Genomic DNA, 14,994 nt, shown 5'->3' with positions numbered 1-14,994 from the left:
GCAAGAACAGAGTGGCTCTTAAATAGTTCTTTTCTTTTTTCCTCTGCGTCTGTGACGAGGATGGAGCTGCAAATCTAAACAGAGCAGCTGGAGCCTGCAGAGTTCCAGCGAAGCTCCGAGCCTGACCCTCTCTCCTCCGGAGCTCTCACCTCTCTGACCCTTCGGAGCAGCCCCTGCATTAATCTTCACATCGACACATACCATGAAGTTCTGGGTTGTGCTTTGCCTGGCACTGCTTTGGTTCGAGCTCCATGGCGGTGAGTAAAGTCTCCACATCTGTGCCGAGTAGATTTCTGAGTGAAGCGAAGTTGCTGCGGATTTCACCATGAGGACATGGTGTGCAACCTGGAAGTATGAGAGGCTTGTTTAAATACTGTCTGGGTGGGGGTGGAGGGGGACCAGGCTGTGGAGTGGGAGGTGAATTCACAGTGAGGTCATTCTTAGCCATAAACGACAACGATAAACACTGTCAGCAGTTTCTTTGTCCCCAGGCAGAAAAAATACCATCAGTCTGTCACATTTGAATTATATACAACGTGTGTAAACTGGTCACTTTGCTTAAGATTTGCATTAAGATGTATGCGTTTGTAAGAGGCCTGTTTGAAACAGACAGGTGTTTGTAATTAACTGGCCTTAGTGCTGATCTGAGGAATAAAACAACACACATGTCACTTTCTCTTCTTGGTTTCTTTGCCCACTGAGAAAAAAAAAAAAAAAAACAGTCTGTCCAAACAAAGTATGGATTCTTCACACTTTGTACCAATAACAAGGAGTTCACACTTCCTGTACAAGTGCAGTCACAGACGTTCTGATCAATTATTATTATTATTATTAATTCAGGCGACTGCCAGCAAGTCAAGCGAAGAAAAGACACAGGAGAGAATCGTATCAGGCCAGGGGGAAAACGGGTGAAGCTGCGACAACCCAAACCCAAGGATGTAGGCGGGAAAGGCCAGTCCCTTCTGACCCAGGTGCTGGATAAGGGCCGCTTCCTTCGCCTGGGCCAGAGCACAACTCTGACTCCTGGGAAGAACATGGAGCTGCGCTGCAAAGGCAACAGCATCGGATGGTCCTACCCGGCCTACCTGGACACCTTCAACGACTCACGCCTCAGGTTATACTCATCCGTTGTTTTCTTAACATCTAACCATTAGCTGATGTGAATGTGAAGGTGTTACATTTCGTCTCCTCCGTCTCCAGCATCAAGCAGAGTGACAAGTACAGTCAGCTGATCCTGACGTCACCGTCTGCGGCTGACACCGGGCCCTACAGCTGCTGGGTGATTGTGTGTGATGGCACCGACTGTGAGAAGGACCACGAACGCTCCTATGACTCATACATCTATTTCACAGGTGATTAAAGGACCAGTGTGCAAGATTTAGTGGGGTTCGATCATCAGAAATCGGAGAGCATATTTATAATGATGGTTTCATTAGTTTATTATGTCCTGAAAATTGAGAAGTGTTAGTGTGGAATGAGCCTTTCTATATCGTACCACCATGTTTGTACAGTGGCCTTTGCTGCCTGTGTTGATCATGGTGACACATTAGCTCAGTTCTTCAGTTATTCAGCTTCTTAAAAGTCACACCATGCAACTTTGTTTTTTTTGTTTTTTTTACTTCATATAAGAGTTTCAATAGAATTTTAATGGGTCACTGAAACCTCAAACCTCTGAAAAAGCTCAAGTATGCAATACCTGCCCAACACCAAGCCGCACGCACACATACTTAGAGAGCAGATTTGTGAAGAGACCAAAACCAGAGTGAATATTGGAGACAAGCAAAGGTTCTGTGTTGACAGATGCAAGTGTATTATTCCTTTAGCTCTATTAGGTTCATATAGTGACAATATACATTCTAGCTTACGTTAACAACAAACATCAAGGAGTTGCACAATCTTTAGTTACTGGAATGAAAGAAAAATGCAGGCTTGGTTGATCAGCATCGGTGTCTTTTTAAAACCCCTCATATCAACTGAAAGGTTGTGCTATGCTTTAAAATGAGTCATAGGTTTCATGTCATGTTTTGTAGAACTCACAGCTGATGTTGATTTAAATATCTCACAGTACAGACACTGCACCAGCAGTAGCTATTCTGCTATTAGTTTTAAACTGTTTTTTACTGTTTGGTAAACTAACTTTAAGGGTTTCCAGCTCTGAAGAAAGTTTGCCATAATGTTTGACCATTTTTATTATAAAATGAAACATTTTGAAGATACATAAATAGAAGCCAAAAACCTGAATTATCAGTATATAAATACAGTCACTATTCTAGTGAAAGAGAACCAACTGGTTGTATTTCCTCTGTCTCACCAGACAAGGACAACCTCTTCGTCCCCTCTGCCATCCACTTTGAGATCGTGTACCTGCGGCCTGACAGATCTGCTGTGCTGCCGTGTCGTGTCACTGACCCACAGGCCAAAGTGAGCCTGCACAGAGAAGTTCCTGCTGAGGAGATCCTCACCAATGAGACCCTGGTCACCTACGACCCCACGAAAGGCTTCGTCTTCCAGAGCCCCACTAAAGATCGGCAGGGAGTCTTCTACTGCAAGGCCGTGGCCAAGAGCACACCTCAGATCTCCATAAAGTACCAGCTGCTCTACGTGGAGGGTACGGACACGGCAATCACACAACACATCATTATGGCTAGAAATAGAGTAAAAGGCGTGACAGGCTGCTCATTCAATTTCAACATGACCACAGAGCACGTCACTGAAATTACTCACAAAAAGGGAAGAACCGCCATGAGAAGCATTTTCACAAAGTCATGAATCAAGTGCCGGCTTTGCCTCGTCAGCTCCTTAGAAGAAGGTTGTATTTCAGAGTCAGAGGCTTGTCATTTGAGTTGAAAAAAACATACGATCTGGATGATATAACATTATAACATTTAATTTGAATATTTTAGCTTAAAGCTGCAGTTTGTAACATTTAAATATGTAGGAATATCTGAAGGAAAACTGAGCAGGCGAGGCAGACAAAGCACACAGCGGAAGGAAACAGCTTTATACAACGGCACTATGGACGAAACTGCCTATAAGAAGTTTTAGAAGTGGATTCCACTGCTAAAAATAAACCAGAACATTGACTAGGACTTCACAATCGTACCTTATTCACGATGTTGGCTTCACACGAACACGATTATGCAATATTGAAAATACGTCCTCTGCGAACCGCAATCAACCACTCCTCGAACACCTGCCTGAATATGTGCCTGCACGTTCAAACACAGCTGCTGCTGTTCCCTTCACCACGCAGCTCCAATTAAGTTTCCTGGACACAGTCTAAACAAGTAAACACTCATTAAAAGAAAGATATACAACATGAATTACCGAAATACTGCAGAATAAATGTTCTGTCTCTCACACACCAAGAGAGGGTGGTCAAGGGGAGGCGAAAACTGGGAGGGGGCAAAAGAAGTTCCAAAGTGGAGCGTTAAATTAAGTTGTCAGCGCATGTTTGACGGCATCAGCATCATGTTTGACAACTCAAAATGACTTACATTTGTGAGCCTGAGCTTGTTGACTACACCAACAGATATTAACATGAATATAAAGAGATATTCCAAAAATCATTCTTAGCCTTTCTCGTGTTGTTAGTTCCCAGTGGTCCACCGTTTGTGAGCCTGCACTCGTCTCCAGAGTCGTTGAGAGGAGGAGACAACCTGAATGTCACGTGCACCGTGCTGGGAGAGCCGGACGTGGACGTGAGCTTCATGTGGTCTTATCCTGGTCAGGTAAGAGGAATAAAACAAGGTCAAATTCACACTTAAATCTGCGATTTGTTTATTAGTTATTAAAGGATTTTAAGCTTTTTTATTATTTTTAGATTAGCATCAAGTTATTACTTGATATTAAAACTGTAGTGCAAAACTCTTACATATGAACAAATGTCTGATACATTCAGACCATTGTTCTCACAGTGCTGATTAAGGCTTTCAGCGCCACACGACTCTGTATTTCTCAGGATAGTGGTGTTTAGTTGTTGTCACCCCGCGATATCTGCTGCTCTGCATGCAGGAAGTCATTTGTTTCTTGTCAAGACAGATTTCAGATCAGTTTGGAGTATGACTGAAAACACAAAGAAGCGCTCACAAAGTCTCAGAAATAAATACGATGATACGTGATAAATGACCAGTCACATCTGTAGGAACATAAAAAACAGTATCTATGTTTTGTTTTACTGTGTAGGATCTCCGTCCTGTTCACATCCAAACTTCGTGGCGGCTGGTTAACAGAGGAATGGGTCACACCACGCGGCTCACCCACAGTGTCCTGACTGTAGAGGACATGGAGACCATTGACTTTGGAGCCTACGTCTGTAAAGCCAAAAACCCAAATGGTGAAACAGTCGTTAGAATCAACATTCAGTAGTCCAACAACAGGCCCCGTGGTATATTCCAGAGCTTTTCACATATTAATATGCAACTCTAACACACAGACCAGTGGGAGCAAATCAAATCCACATGTACTTAAAATGGATGTATTTTTTAGATGACAAACGTTGACAAGAATAAAGATTTGTTATGTTCTTGACTGAAGAGTTCTTTTTGTCTTTTACAATTACAAGGTTGAAGCTAAAAATTAACTTTTAGTGGAGCAGTGAGACTTGCACAAAAACAAGTCAGAACCTGGTTTGAAGCTTAGCAGTGCACCAGGCCGGTGTCCTAATGTGCTCCATATGTGGAATGTGATGGGCCGGCCCAGAACTTATTTTGGTCCAATGCAACACTTGCTGCAGTTTCCACTTTGCTGAATAGTTGCTGGTTGTTGTGATTTTGGCTTAAACTGTTGTGTGGTTAAAAAAAAAAATGTTCAAGGCTTTTTGACTTGAACAACAGTAACAAGACTGGACTGATGGGGAATATTAACATCAGAGGGGAAAAAAGAACATGTAATTGTTCCAGAAAAATCTGGTTCCTTTGTAGCATTATACCTGAATAAATTCATATGTAACTAACATATTTTAATACAAGACTTTAATTGCATATTTCAAACAGGGCCAACACACCAATATTATCAGTTCCACACAAAATACTCTTTTTGAGACAATTCCAAGATGCAGTGTATCTGACCTGTGAAAGCAAGGCTTCTTCTGGTCAAATCTTTGCAAAGACCCCACATTTAAAGCTGCAATGTAAAGGAGGGTTCAGTGAAAGATGATAGACTCAAACACATGCACAAAGACTTGGACTGGTCCCTTTGTCAATCAGTCAAACACACAAATGAATGAACCTGAGGCCAAAGAGGATTTTAACTGTTGGTATGAACAAATACTGAGATTAAAGATTTCTGAACTTGACTCAGTATGAAAATTCCCTTTTGAGCAAAACTGGTTTAATGACCGAGTAGCAGTGGGATGTTGGTAATATGACGGCACTTAGCTGTGAGAAATGGTGCAGGAATTCAACACATTTAAAATAAAAACACACCCTGAGGAGGGACAGAGTCCTCTGCATTCAAAGCTGTACTAAATCAGACCTTTCTCAGCTGTGATCTGTGGAGACACACAGAAGTCCTTTCTCACTGCAGTGCTGAATCTGCACAGGTGTATACATGTGCATGCATTTCTTTACAGCATATATTGTATGTGAGCTTCAGGGAAAAAAAAAAGCCTCCTCCAACAAACAAAAGTGACAAAAATAGTGATTTATTTCATAGAAGTCCTGAGTTTTCTTTTTCCCCTCACCCAAAGTTTCAGATGTGAAAGGCAAACAAACGTGGTGGCCTTGCTTATAAGTGCTTCTGTGCAACAATTTTCAAGTCTCTCGCTTCTGTACAGAAATTGTCAGAGTTCAACTTATCCTGCAGGAGCCAAAGTCAGACTGCTGTGTGGCTAAGCAAACAGGAAGCAAACATGGCTCCATGTTCTGGAGGGATAACTCAAATGTGACGCTCTGCTTCCCGGAAGCAGGGGCCTATCGTTATCTTGGTGAGAGAGGAGGACTGGAGAAGAGGCCGGAGCTGCGAGGTGACTGGAAGTTGAAGGAGTGGGAGGGGGAGGTGGAGGTGGAGGTGGGCGACACCTTGCGGGGGCTACTCAGGTCTCCGTTATGAAGCTTCCACAGCAGCTCCTCGTTCTCCATGGACAAACGCTTGTTCACCTTGGATTCTTTCTGAAGAGACTCCTGCAGCATGGCCTGCTCTGTGGACAGTTGTCTGTGGAGCGTCAACACAACAAACAGCTCAGAAATGACCGACAGCTAAAATGTCAAACAAACTGTGTGTTCATATTGTTTATCAAACTATTTGCACATGGTTATCTTTTTCAAATAAAGCTGACATCATACAAGTCTTTATTTAAAAAGCTTAAAGGATGAAACTGCGCCCTAAACCCAATGGTTCTTGCTAACAATTAAATTATTTAAAAAAAAAAAAAAAAGTTTAATTTAGAAATGATTTGGATAACAGCGACAAATTGTAGGTTTTAAGAAATGTGACACAGGAATGTACAGTGTAAAGCGTGTGTTCAAAGTGCTACCTTGTTCAAAGCACAATAAGTGAACAATATACTGTATCACAACATTGTTGTCATTTGTTGGGGACTATTCTCTGGCATGAATTCATACACCTTTGCAGGTTTAGTGAGTATTCAATGCAGCAGGAACTGAATACATATAATATGAATAATAATATAATATGTAATATGAATATTTGTTTTATGGAAATCAATGACTGTCATGCAGGAGCATTCACTTTACCAGCAGTTTATCAAGTCTATAAAATGCATGAAGATGAGTTTCCATGACTTCACAGGAGCTCAGAGATGAAGTCTTACCTTGACACGGCAGCATGTCGTTCCATGCGAGCTTTGAGGTCCTCATTCTCCTGCTGGACCTTCTTAAGGTTCTCATCCAACTTAACATTTTTCTCCATCTGGAAGAGAAAAAAAACAGAATGATTGACATGCTGTTTTTTTTAATTCCAAAACCTTGATTGTCTTCATGCCCAGAATTAATGTTGATCTTCCTTGGGTCTCACCAGTTTTTCTATCTCCATCAGCTTTTTCTCCTGCTGGTGGAGCTGTTTGTTTTTGATATCCAGCACCACTTTGAGGCTGTCCAGCTCCTGCTCCAGGTACAAGCTGTGGGAGTCCTTCTGCAGGGGCAAATGAGTGATGTCAACGTGTTCAGGAACTATTATGACTGTCAAAATAATTTATACCGTTAGCCACATAAATATCGTGCTGCCCTAAATCCAGGACCACACAACAGAGGGCGCCATGCATCACACACAAGATTTTTACTGCTTGAGACTCAAGGGGAGTCATAACATGACTGAGTAATGAGTCATAACATGACTCATTACTATCATGAAAATGATGTGTTCTGCATTAAGACAGTTGAACTGATCAAAGTCTATACATGATCAATATATATTGCTGATCTGCTGCTAATGCTTATCAATTATCTATGAATAACAGACACGGAGTGGCAGAGTAATGTGAGGCAGTTAATGACTCCACTGTTTCAGGCCAGACTGCTGAGTACATGTGGCAGCCACTTCACACTGATGAGCAGTGGCAGCCTCACTGTACAAAAGCACTCTGGGAAAATTAAATGATACAACCTCAACAAAGAGGCTGTTAAAGAATGGTTAATGGCTGACTGGCATTATAGAAAACTATGGACCACTTAAGAATGAAGTCTTTCAAGTAAACATATTGATTTTTGCTTTTATTGATTTACATCTGCTTGGTTATCACTGGTGTCATGGTTTTCCCACCTCGGGGTTTAACACCCTCAGAGTCATGAGATGTTTCCAAGTGGATCTCTGCTAAAATAAGCACACAGATAAGAGTACCTGACTCTTGTCAGCCAACGCCTTCCTCCTCTTCTCCTCTGCCGTTAGCTTCTCTATGAGGGCATTGTTCTCTACTGTCAGCTCCTGAATCTGTCCCTGTGATTGCACACAGGGTCAATTTGTGAAGTTCTACATTAAGTCATCAAATCACAAGAATATTTCAATTCATTACACAAAAAGGAAATTGTATTTACCAATAGAGAAGATTCTGCGTCTTTCAACATTTTGTCCAAAGACTGCAGCTCCTGATGGTGAACTTTTGTGAGTTCTAACAAATATACACATGTTGAAACATTAAAAAATGCAAACCTGTAAAAGGCTAATCACAACTTCATATTTCAATGCAATAAAACATGTTTACAATGTGCATACTTTTGTTAACCAAGGCAGAATAAGTGAAGCAACCTTAGCCAAGTCCATTTCTAATAAGCTCATAAAGGCGCTTCATGAGATGGAAGTTCTGTGTTTTGAATAGTTGCCGTTTGTGCTGTTCACTCACCTTCCAGTGACTCTTCATACTGCTGTTTCACACACTGCAGCTGTTCTTCATGGCTGCTCTGTAGTTCCAGCTTCAAGGCTTCATGATTATCTCTGAGCTCCCCCATCTTTAGAAATAGGATGATATACTTTCACATTTAGATATTTTGCAGGAAGAATTTATGTTGAAATTCAAACTAAATGATAAATGCTGTAAACAAAACGTAAGGTTCAGATCCTTATAGAAAATAGCAATGCAATGAATAAATGTAGAATATGTGATATCTTGCTGCATACACACCTGCTGTTGCATGAGAGTGTTGCACTTGTCTGCCTCCTCTTGGTAGGTGAGGTGGACCTTGTCCCACTCAGCCTGGTAGAAGGCCTGCAACCTCTGCTCCAGCTCAGACACATCCTTCTGGTGCTGCTCCTGTAGTTTCTGCAGAGAAGCCTCCAGAGAAACACGCAGCTCCTTCTCTTTCTCCAAACGCTCAGATGAATTGATGTAGGAAACTAGAAATAAAAACAAAGAGAAATAATTTTATCTTAGAAGGTGTTAAGTGAGTGTAACCGGCCATGGAGAACAGCATTTTGAATTTAAAAAAAGTATATTAGTAGCCACCTCTGTAGGGAATCTGTCAAGTGAAGAACATCTGTTAAGCAAAGTCATTCTTGAAGCAAGTGTCTATGAGTATGTGTGAGACAACGCACTACCAAAAGTAATGGAAAACTTTTCAAGGTGACGCGCCTCCTGCACTTAAACACAACTACAACACAGCTATTTATAGACAAATTAAGACGGCACTAACAACCTTCAATTCTTTCCCAATATTTTGTAAGCGGTAGCATAGTTAACATCTCTTAAAACCATCAGAATTTCTTTTAAAATCTTTTTGTGCTTTCTGTTCTGTGAACTGGTCTGACCATTTCCTAAGTGTTTATATCTGCTCTGAAGTATGTGATGGTGACTAACTCCATAACATGCCTCCACTTAAAATGGCTCTGCACAAACACTAGATACACCCAGCAGCTGGCATTGGACCTCAGCTCAGCCGTGAAGACAAAGTGATGGTCCACAGTCAGAGAGACGAGAAACTCATGTGTTTAACAGGTGACTCTCCGTGAAAAAAGTTGATATCAAATGCAGGGTTCGACAGCAAACCACAACTGTTTAGAACTTGAAACTTTGAAGTTCAATTGCGTTCATTCTATACCAAATACAGATGCAGCTTTGGAATGCTGCAGCTTAAATGATCTGTAAATTTTCTCATTCATCCCTCTCACAAATAGTCAGGAAACAATAAAAGGTATTGTTCAGACCCATGTGTATGACGGCCACATGCAGCATTAGAAATGCTTGACAAAAAATTAGAAACACAGCTTGAAAAATAGTTAAAATTCTTACTAATTTGTCAAAATGACAATCCCTGTTGATGTTTGGTCTCTTCTGTGTCTTCCTTTGCACAGTTACATACAGAGCTGCAGTATGAGTGAACAACAATAAGATTAACCTTACCCAGAGTGGAATAACAGTAGCAGATCCAGGAACAGAGGCCAAGCTAACATAGGGACTATCCATCATACGTTGGCATGTACAGCTCAACAAACTGAGTTCAACATTCCACAACCATGTGTAACAGAAATCTGGTCATATGAGCCTTTCTAGTCCAAATCCACCCACAAAAAAGGAGCGTCTAGTTGATATAAAGTTGGCTGCACTTTGGCCCAGAGTCAGCAGGGCGATGAGATTTGAAGACATTTCATGATACAGATGCTCAAACAGGATCCTGGGGAGTAACTTTATTTTTGAAGACGATAACCAAGGACTGTTGTTGAATCATATGTTTGGCTGTGGCCAAAGCCTTGAGTTAATTGCTGAATGAGCGGTAGATGAATGAAGGAATACGTCTGAGGAGGAAACAAACAACAGACTTCTAAGAAAGCCTCTGGACATTCTGATACTTGTAAGTAAAATGTTAAATACAAAAGGTCCATCTGAGGACACTATTTTTGCAGCCTGCCTGAGGAGAAGAATGTGTTGAAAAGCAGATATAACCCAGCTCAGCATGTAAGAGCAGTCATGTGGAAGTTCCGAGGCTGTACGTGAGGGGAGGAGTCACATTACTACTGTGCTTAAGAAAAAAACGAAAGTTCCTTTGTGAGTACATGCGCCTCTGTGACAGCACTTAGGCGTCACATAAAACATGGGTCACCATCTCTAAGCCTTTGTGAGGCCTCAGGTGGTGTGGCATTCTACCAGGGGGAGCCCCTCCTGTGTGGGGTCAGAGATCAGCCTGCCACCCCCTTGGGAACAGGCCAACAACACTCACACAGCAATGATTAAGAAAAACACGCGTGCACGCGCGCGCGCACACACGTTCATGTCTCATTTTCTGTCAAACACAAAGCAATTAACAGGAAAAAGAAAAAAAGGAAGAAAAGCAAACAAGAGTCATCTGCAAAGTGACACTGCAAATTGAAATTATAACATTTATGATGTAATGTTGACAACATTTCTATTTAATCAGACACTGAATCTTTCAAAGGGATGACTAGTTAATTAGTATTGAATAAAACAAACTGAAAAGCAAGAATATCAATCTAGATTTCTTAAATTTAATGATTTCAATATTAGTTGAACATTTTCATTGTGGAAAACGCTTATCTATGCTTTTAGCCTCCTTCCATTGCTCCCAATTTGATTTTAAAGATCTCCATGGTCTGGCTCCTAACTATATTTTAGACCTTTGAATTCCTCATACACTTGCACATTTTGAGATCCTCTGGCACCAGCCTTCCTGTCATACCTGGTTTAAAACCAAGGAAGACGGAGCCTTTGCTACAAGGGCTGTGAGGATCTGGAATGACCTGTCTGAGGAAATACGGCTGTCTGAGTCAGTGTCTTCTTTTAAGTTCCGCTTTAAAACACACTAGCTTATTCACATTTTATCGGATTAAATAGTGTCTGGTTTCTTGCAAGAGTTTTACTTAGCTGGCTGCCAATTTTACCTCTCTTGACTGTTTTTTTATTTGATTTTATTGTTCCTATATTTTGTCAAGGATTTATTTTTTTGCATTATTAAATCATTTTGTCCATTGTTTTGGGATACACTCAATCAATAAAATAAATATTATTATTATTATCATCATAAGAGTTACCAATAAAGCAATGAATGAAAAATAACTGCACTAGACCACAGTAGCTATTACATGCATCAAGCACAAAGCCAGATATAAGTGACAAAAAGACCAACAGCTACAACAGATAAACTTTCTTTCCCTAATTGTCTACAGTAGTGATTCCCTGTGGTTTGTGACCCACAGATGTGTCATGAGACAATTTTTTGGGTCCTCAAATATTTTTGCAACATTTTCCCAACCTTTCAGTTTATATGTACATGTATATGCTTTAAATGACATGCATAAAGTTAAGTTGTAATTCATTTATCAATCATCTCTTCCAAATATTTGTATACAATTCAAAATTATTTTAGATTTTTTCAGACTGTAAAAAAGTCTCTACACTATGCACAAATCTACTCTTCTCATGATTTTGATCACAATACTTCTGCCATCTTTAAAAAAGTGGGTCTCCATAAACAAAGTTTTGGAAACACTAGTCTATATTAGTGAAATCCACAATGTTCAAACAGAATAATTCTCAAAGACAAAACCATGAAAGAAACATTTGACTCAAATCGTCAGCCAGGAGTTTGTACTTTGGTGATAACCACTGTAAACAAAACCAGTGAGACGAAGGTGACCTTACTTACCCAGATCTCCCCGAAGGCTGACCAGCTCCTGGGACAGCTCCCTGCATTGTCGCGTGGCTTCATCTCGCTGCAGTAAAAAATGTAAAATGTCATAAACAGATGGGGGACAAATTAAAAGACATAAACCCCCAAAGACTTTGATAAAGTGGTGTTACACCACAGGCCTCCAAGAACATCTTCGGTGTTCCATGTCCACTCTGTTCTACTGGTGAGACCAACACTGCTCTTGCAATAGTCATTCCCTCACCTGGTATTCATTGATGGGGAGGGAAAAAAAATCTCTCCCTCAGGTGTTTTAAGCCACACAGAAGGTGTAAAAAATCCCAATATACAGTATCAGTAAAAACTGAAAACTAGGAACCTTTAAAAAGTGTCTACTAAAATTTGTCTAGTAACTTTTAGTAAAATGACCAGACAAACAACTTTTGCATTTACCAGTCAAACATTCCTAATGTCCCTGAAAACCTAAGAGATCCCTCGAGCCTTTTCTCTTTAAATAATTAAATTATGTAGTTAATCAAACTAAAAGCTAATGAACTCTTTTTACTAGGGTGTGTCAAAATCCAGATTTGTTAATCTAATGGCAGACAATAGGTCACTGGCACACAGTGCATGGTTAAAAACGGTTGTCATTAGTCTCTTAATTAATCATGTGCGTGTTGTATAGGCAAAACATGCAAAAGATCAATATCCTATTCTCTTTCAAAGCCAGGAGTGCTTACATCTTGGCAGACTGCCAGTGAGTAAGAAAAAACATTTTTCTGCGGATTACAGATACAATGGAATGACAATTGTGCGACTGGTTTAAGATATGGCCCAAAGCAAGCCAGCAAACCTACAGTCAGATGTTTCCTATGAATCTTACACATGTCATATCAGAAAACAACAACCTTACCTTCCCTAATTATTGGTAGTATCTGTAGATTTCATTCATACATAATTTTTCTTTTTTTTTTTTCTTTAAATATTTGTTTTTTTTCATACCCCAATCATCAGTCAACATTACAGCAGTGTGAACTGGAAGTTTGAGGAACACCCTAAACAAATATTCATTACTTAATTCCAGTTTTCCAACTAGCATATTGTGTAAATACTCTGAAGGCAAAGCAGCAGCTAGCAAAGAAAACGTTAGGAGGGATAAGGAGAATCGAATTAAAAGGAAAACTTGACATTCAAATTCCTGTTTCAGTTACACCACATACATTCTGGTCGCCAAATCTCTTTACTGTCTCATTTTTGTAGTAAACAAGAGGCTGCAGTGCTCTTGCTAGACTTGACACTGATGCATAGTCTTTCTAGAAATTGTTTCATTCTGGTCTAGCACCTTTCTTCAAACTACACTGATTCACACCTACAATATCATACTCAGCATACATCATACACTATAGCATGCAACATTCAAATTTTAAACAAAAAAACAAAACAACCACACAAAAGTCAAACACCATACACTATTCAGTTTACAAAAGAAAATATATTACACCATGTCCTACTTGTCACCAGATGTGCATCTCAAGTCACTGCAGAATATAACAGTGTAGAAGCCAGTTACCCTCTCTGCAGCGCAGGGAGCACTAAGGCATGCTCTGCTGCCAGAACAGCCCATGATTCAGCATCTGACTGAGGCTTGGGTGAAACAGCCTCCCTCTCCAGCTATAGAGACTCAGTACTCCAGGACAAGCAGTGGTCAAGGTGGATGCACCACCTCCACGCACACACACACCTCCTCACAGACTGCTCTGACAACATCTGAGGCAGGAATGAGAAGCCGTTTTTCTGGCTGTGCTGAGTGACTGCAGAGTGCATTACCGTATTTCACCTAAACAAGCACTGGAGGGGCAAGCTTCAGTGCGCATGAGAACAGCCACCTCTCCAGTGAGGCAATGTCACTTTAAGGCAGCAGTGGAAGAGGAGAGCACACAGATAAATTGCACAGACCTGTCAGACAGCAGACTCATGGAGTGGGACTTGTGCTGTGCAGTGACCTTCCCAGGGGGATACATGAAGAGATTTCATTACCACCATCCCCCTCCACTCAACCTTATCTACATCGTCCCCTCACCCCTTTGCTCCATACAATCTGATGCAGGGCTAGAAGCCGGCATTGAACTATCTCTCCATTTCAACACAGACTGCTGTTAGGGATTGAATTTCCTTCTTCTGTGCGAGTAAGATTGACAGTCAACATATATGATAGGTGAGAACAATAAACCACTTGTTCACTAATATTCAACTGGTAATCATTAAACAGAATGATTCAGGAGAAGTTAATAGCTGTCCAAAAATAAATACACAATGGTATATAAACGAAATTGATCTCCGTCACTTAAGGTGAACCGTGTAGCATATTCAAGCTGGGATCATCTTTGGTTACATTAAAGTCAACTTGACACTTCTGGATCATGCCAAGTTGTCGGAGCAACAGCTCTCCATCCACAGGTAGAAATAAATTCTTCTTCTTTCACAAATGATCATTAAAATGGCAGAAAACCATTTTCTGGACCTCCCGTTGGCTCTCTCCGTCAGTTAAATTTTGTACTAATACTAAACACACTTGCTTAAGCGGACTTAAACAAAACTGATTATAGGCATCTATTAAATCATGTCGAGTCAGCTGTCATACCAATAGACCTCTGTGTGCATGCTTTTGCTGTTCCCCTGTGTATATTATAGTATTGTGTAATGTGGAGAAGAGCACTTGATAGCAGACTAAGATCAATGACTAATTGCTTCAGATCAGGTTGCAGTTTTCTGGAGATGTTGTGAATATTAGTAAGCCAGTAGCACACTATTAGACAGTAAATCTGTCTTTCTGGTTATCAAAAAATTGTACCTGCATTTCTATACTGTACATGTTTCACAGCATTGTTTCGGTGAGAAAAGATTGTGCGCCTTTATCCAAACAGATAAGAAACCCTCACTTTGTGTTTAGCTGCAGTTCATAACC

The 14,994-nt window shown here is 40.6% G+C and overlaps 2 protein-coding genes across 5 annotated transcripts in view; one reads left to right on the top strand and one right to left on the bottom strand.

The window, feature by feature from the left end:
- The first annotated feature begins 8 nt into the window (after nt 1–8).
- Nucleotides 9–4,530, top strand: pdgfrl (platelet-derived growth factor receptor-like). The gene is made up of 6 exons (XM_058649450.1): nt 9–257; nt 841–1,114; nt 1,201–1,352; nt 2,315–2,608; nt 3,595–3,731; nt 4,186–4,530. The coding sequence occupies exons 1-6, from the start codon at nt 203–205 to the stop codon at nt 4,366–4,368; spliced, it is 1,095 nt and encodes a 364-aa protein (XP_058505433.1). The 5' UTR covers nt 9–202; the 3' UTR covers nt 4,369–4,530.
- A 428-nt stretch (nt 4,531–4,958) lies between these two features.
- mtus1a (microtubule associated tumor suppressor 1a) overlaps nt 4,959–14,994 on the bottom strand; it is a 30,174-nt gene continuing 20,138 nt past the window's right edge. For all 4 annotated transcript variants that reach the window (XM_058649446.1, XM_058649449.1, XM_058649448.1 and 1 more), the window contains 8 exons: nt 12,048–12,114; nt 8,576–8,787; nt 8,297–8,402; nt 7,992–8,065; nt 7,798–7,893; nt 6,976–7,092; nt 6,773–6,870; nt 4,959–6,153 (listed from right to left, as the gene is read on the bottom strand). In XM_058649446.1, the coding sequence (XP_058505429.1) occupies nt 5,919–6,153; nt 6,773–6,870; nt 6,976–7,092; nt 7,798–7,893; nt 7,992–8,065; nt 8,297–8,402; nt 8,576–8,787; nt 12,048–12,114 (1,005 nt within the window). In that variant the 3' untranslated portion in view covers nt 4,959–5,918. The remainder of the gene's footprint in view (nt 6,154–6,772; nt 6,871–6,975; nt 7,093–7,797; nt 7,894–7,991; nt 8,066–8,296; nt 8,403–8,575; nt 8,788–12,047; nt 12,115–14,994) is intronic.

The sequence above is a fragment of the Solea solea genome, chromosome 14, assembly GCF_958295425.1.
Source record: "Solea solea chromosome 14, fSolSol10.1, whole genome shotgun sequence".
Taxonomy (NCBI): domain Eukaryota; kingdom Metazoa; phylum Chordata; class Actinopteri; order Pleuronectiformes; family Soleidae; genus Solea; species Solea solea.
Note: the sequence above shows the minus strand (reverse complement) of the source record. Positions and strands in the feature narration are given on the sequence as shown.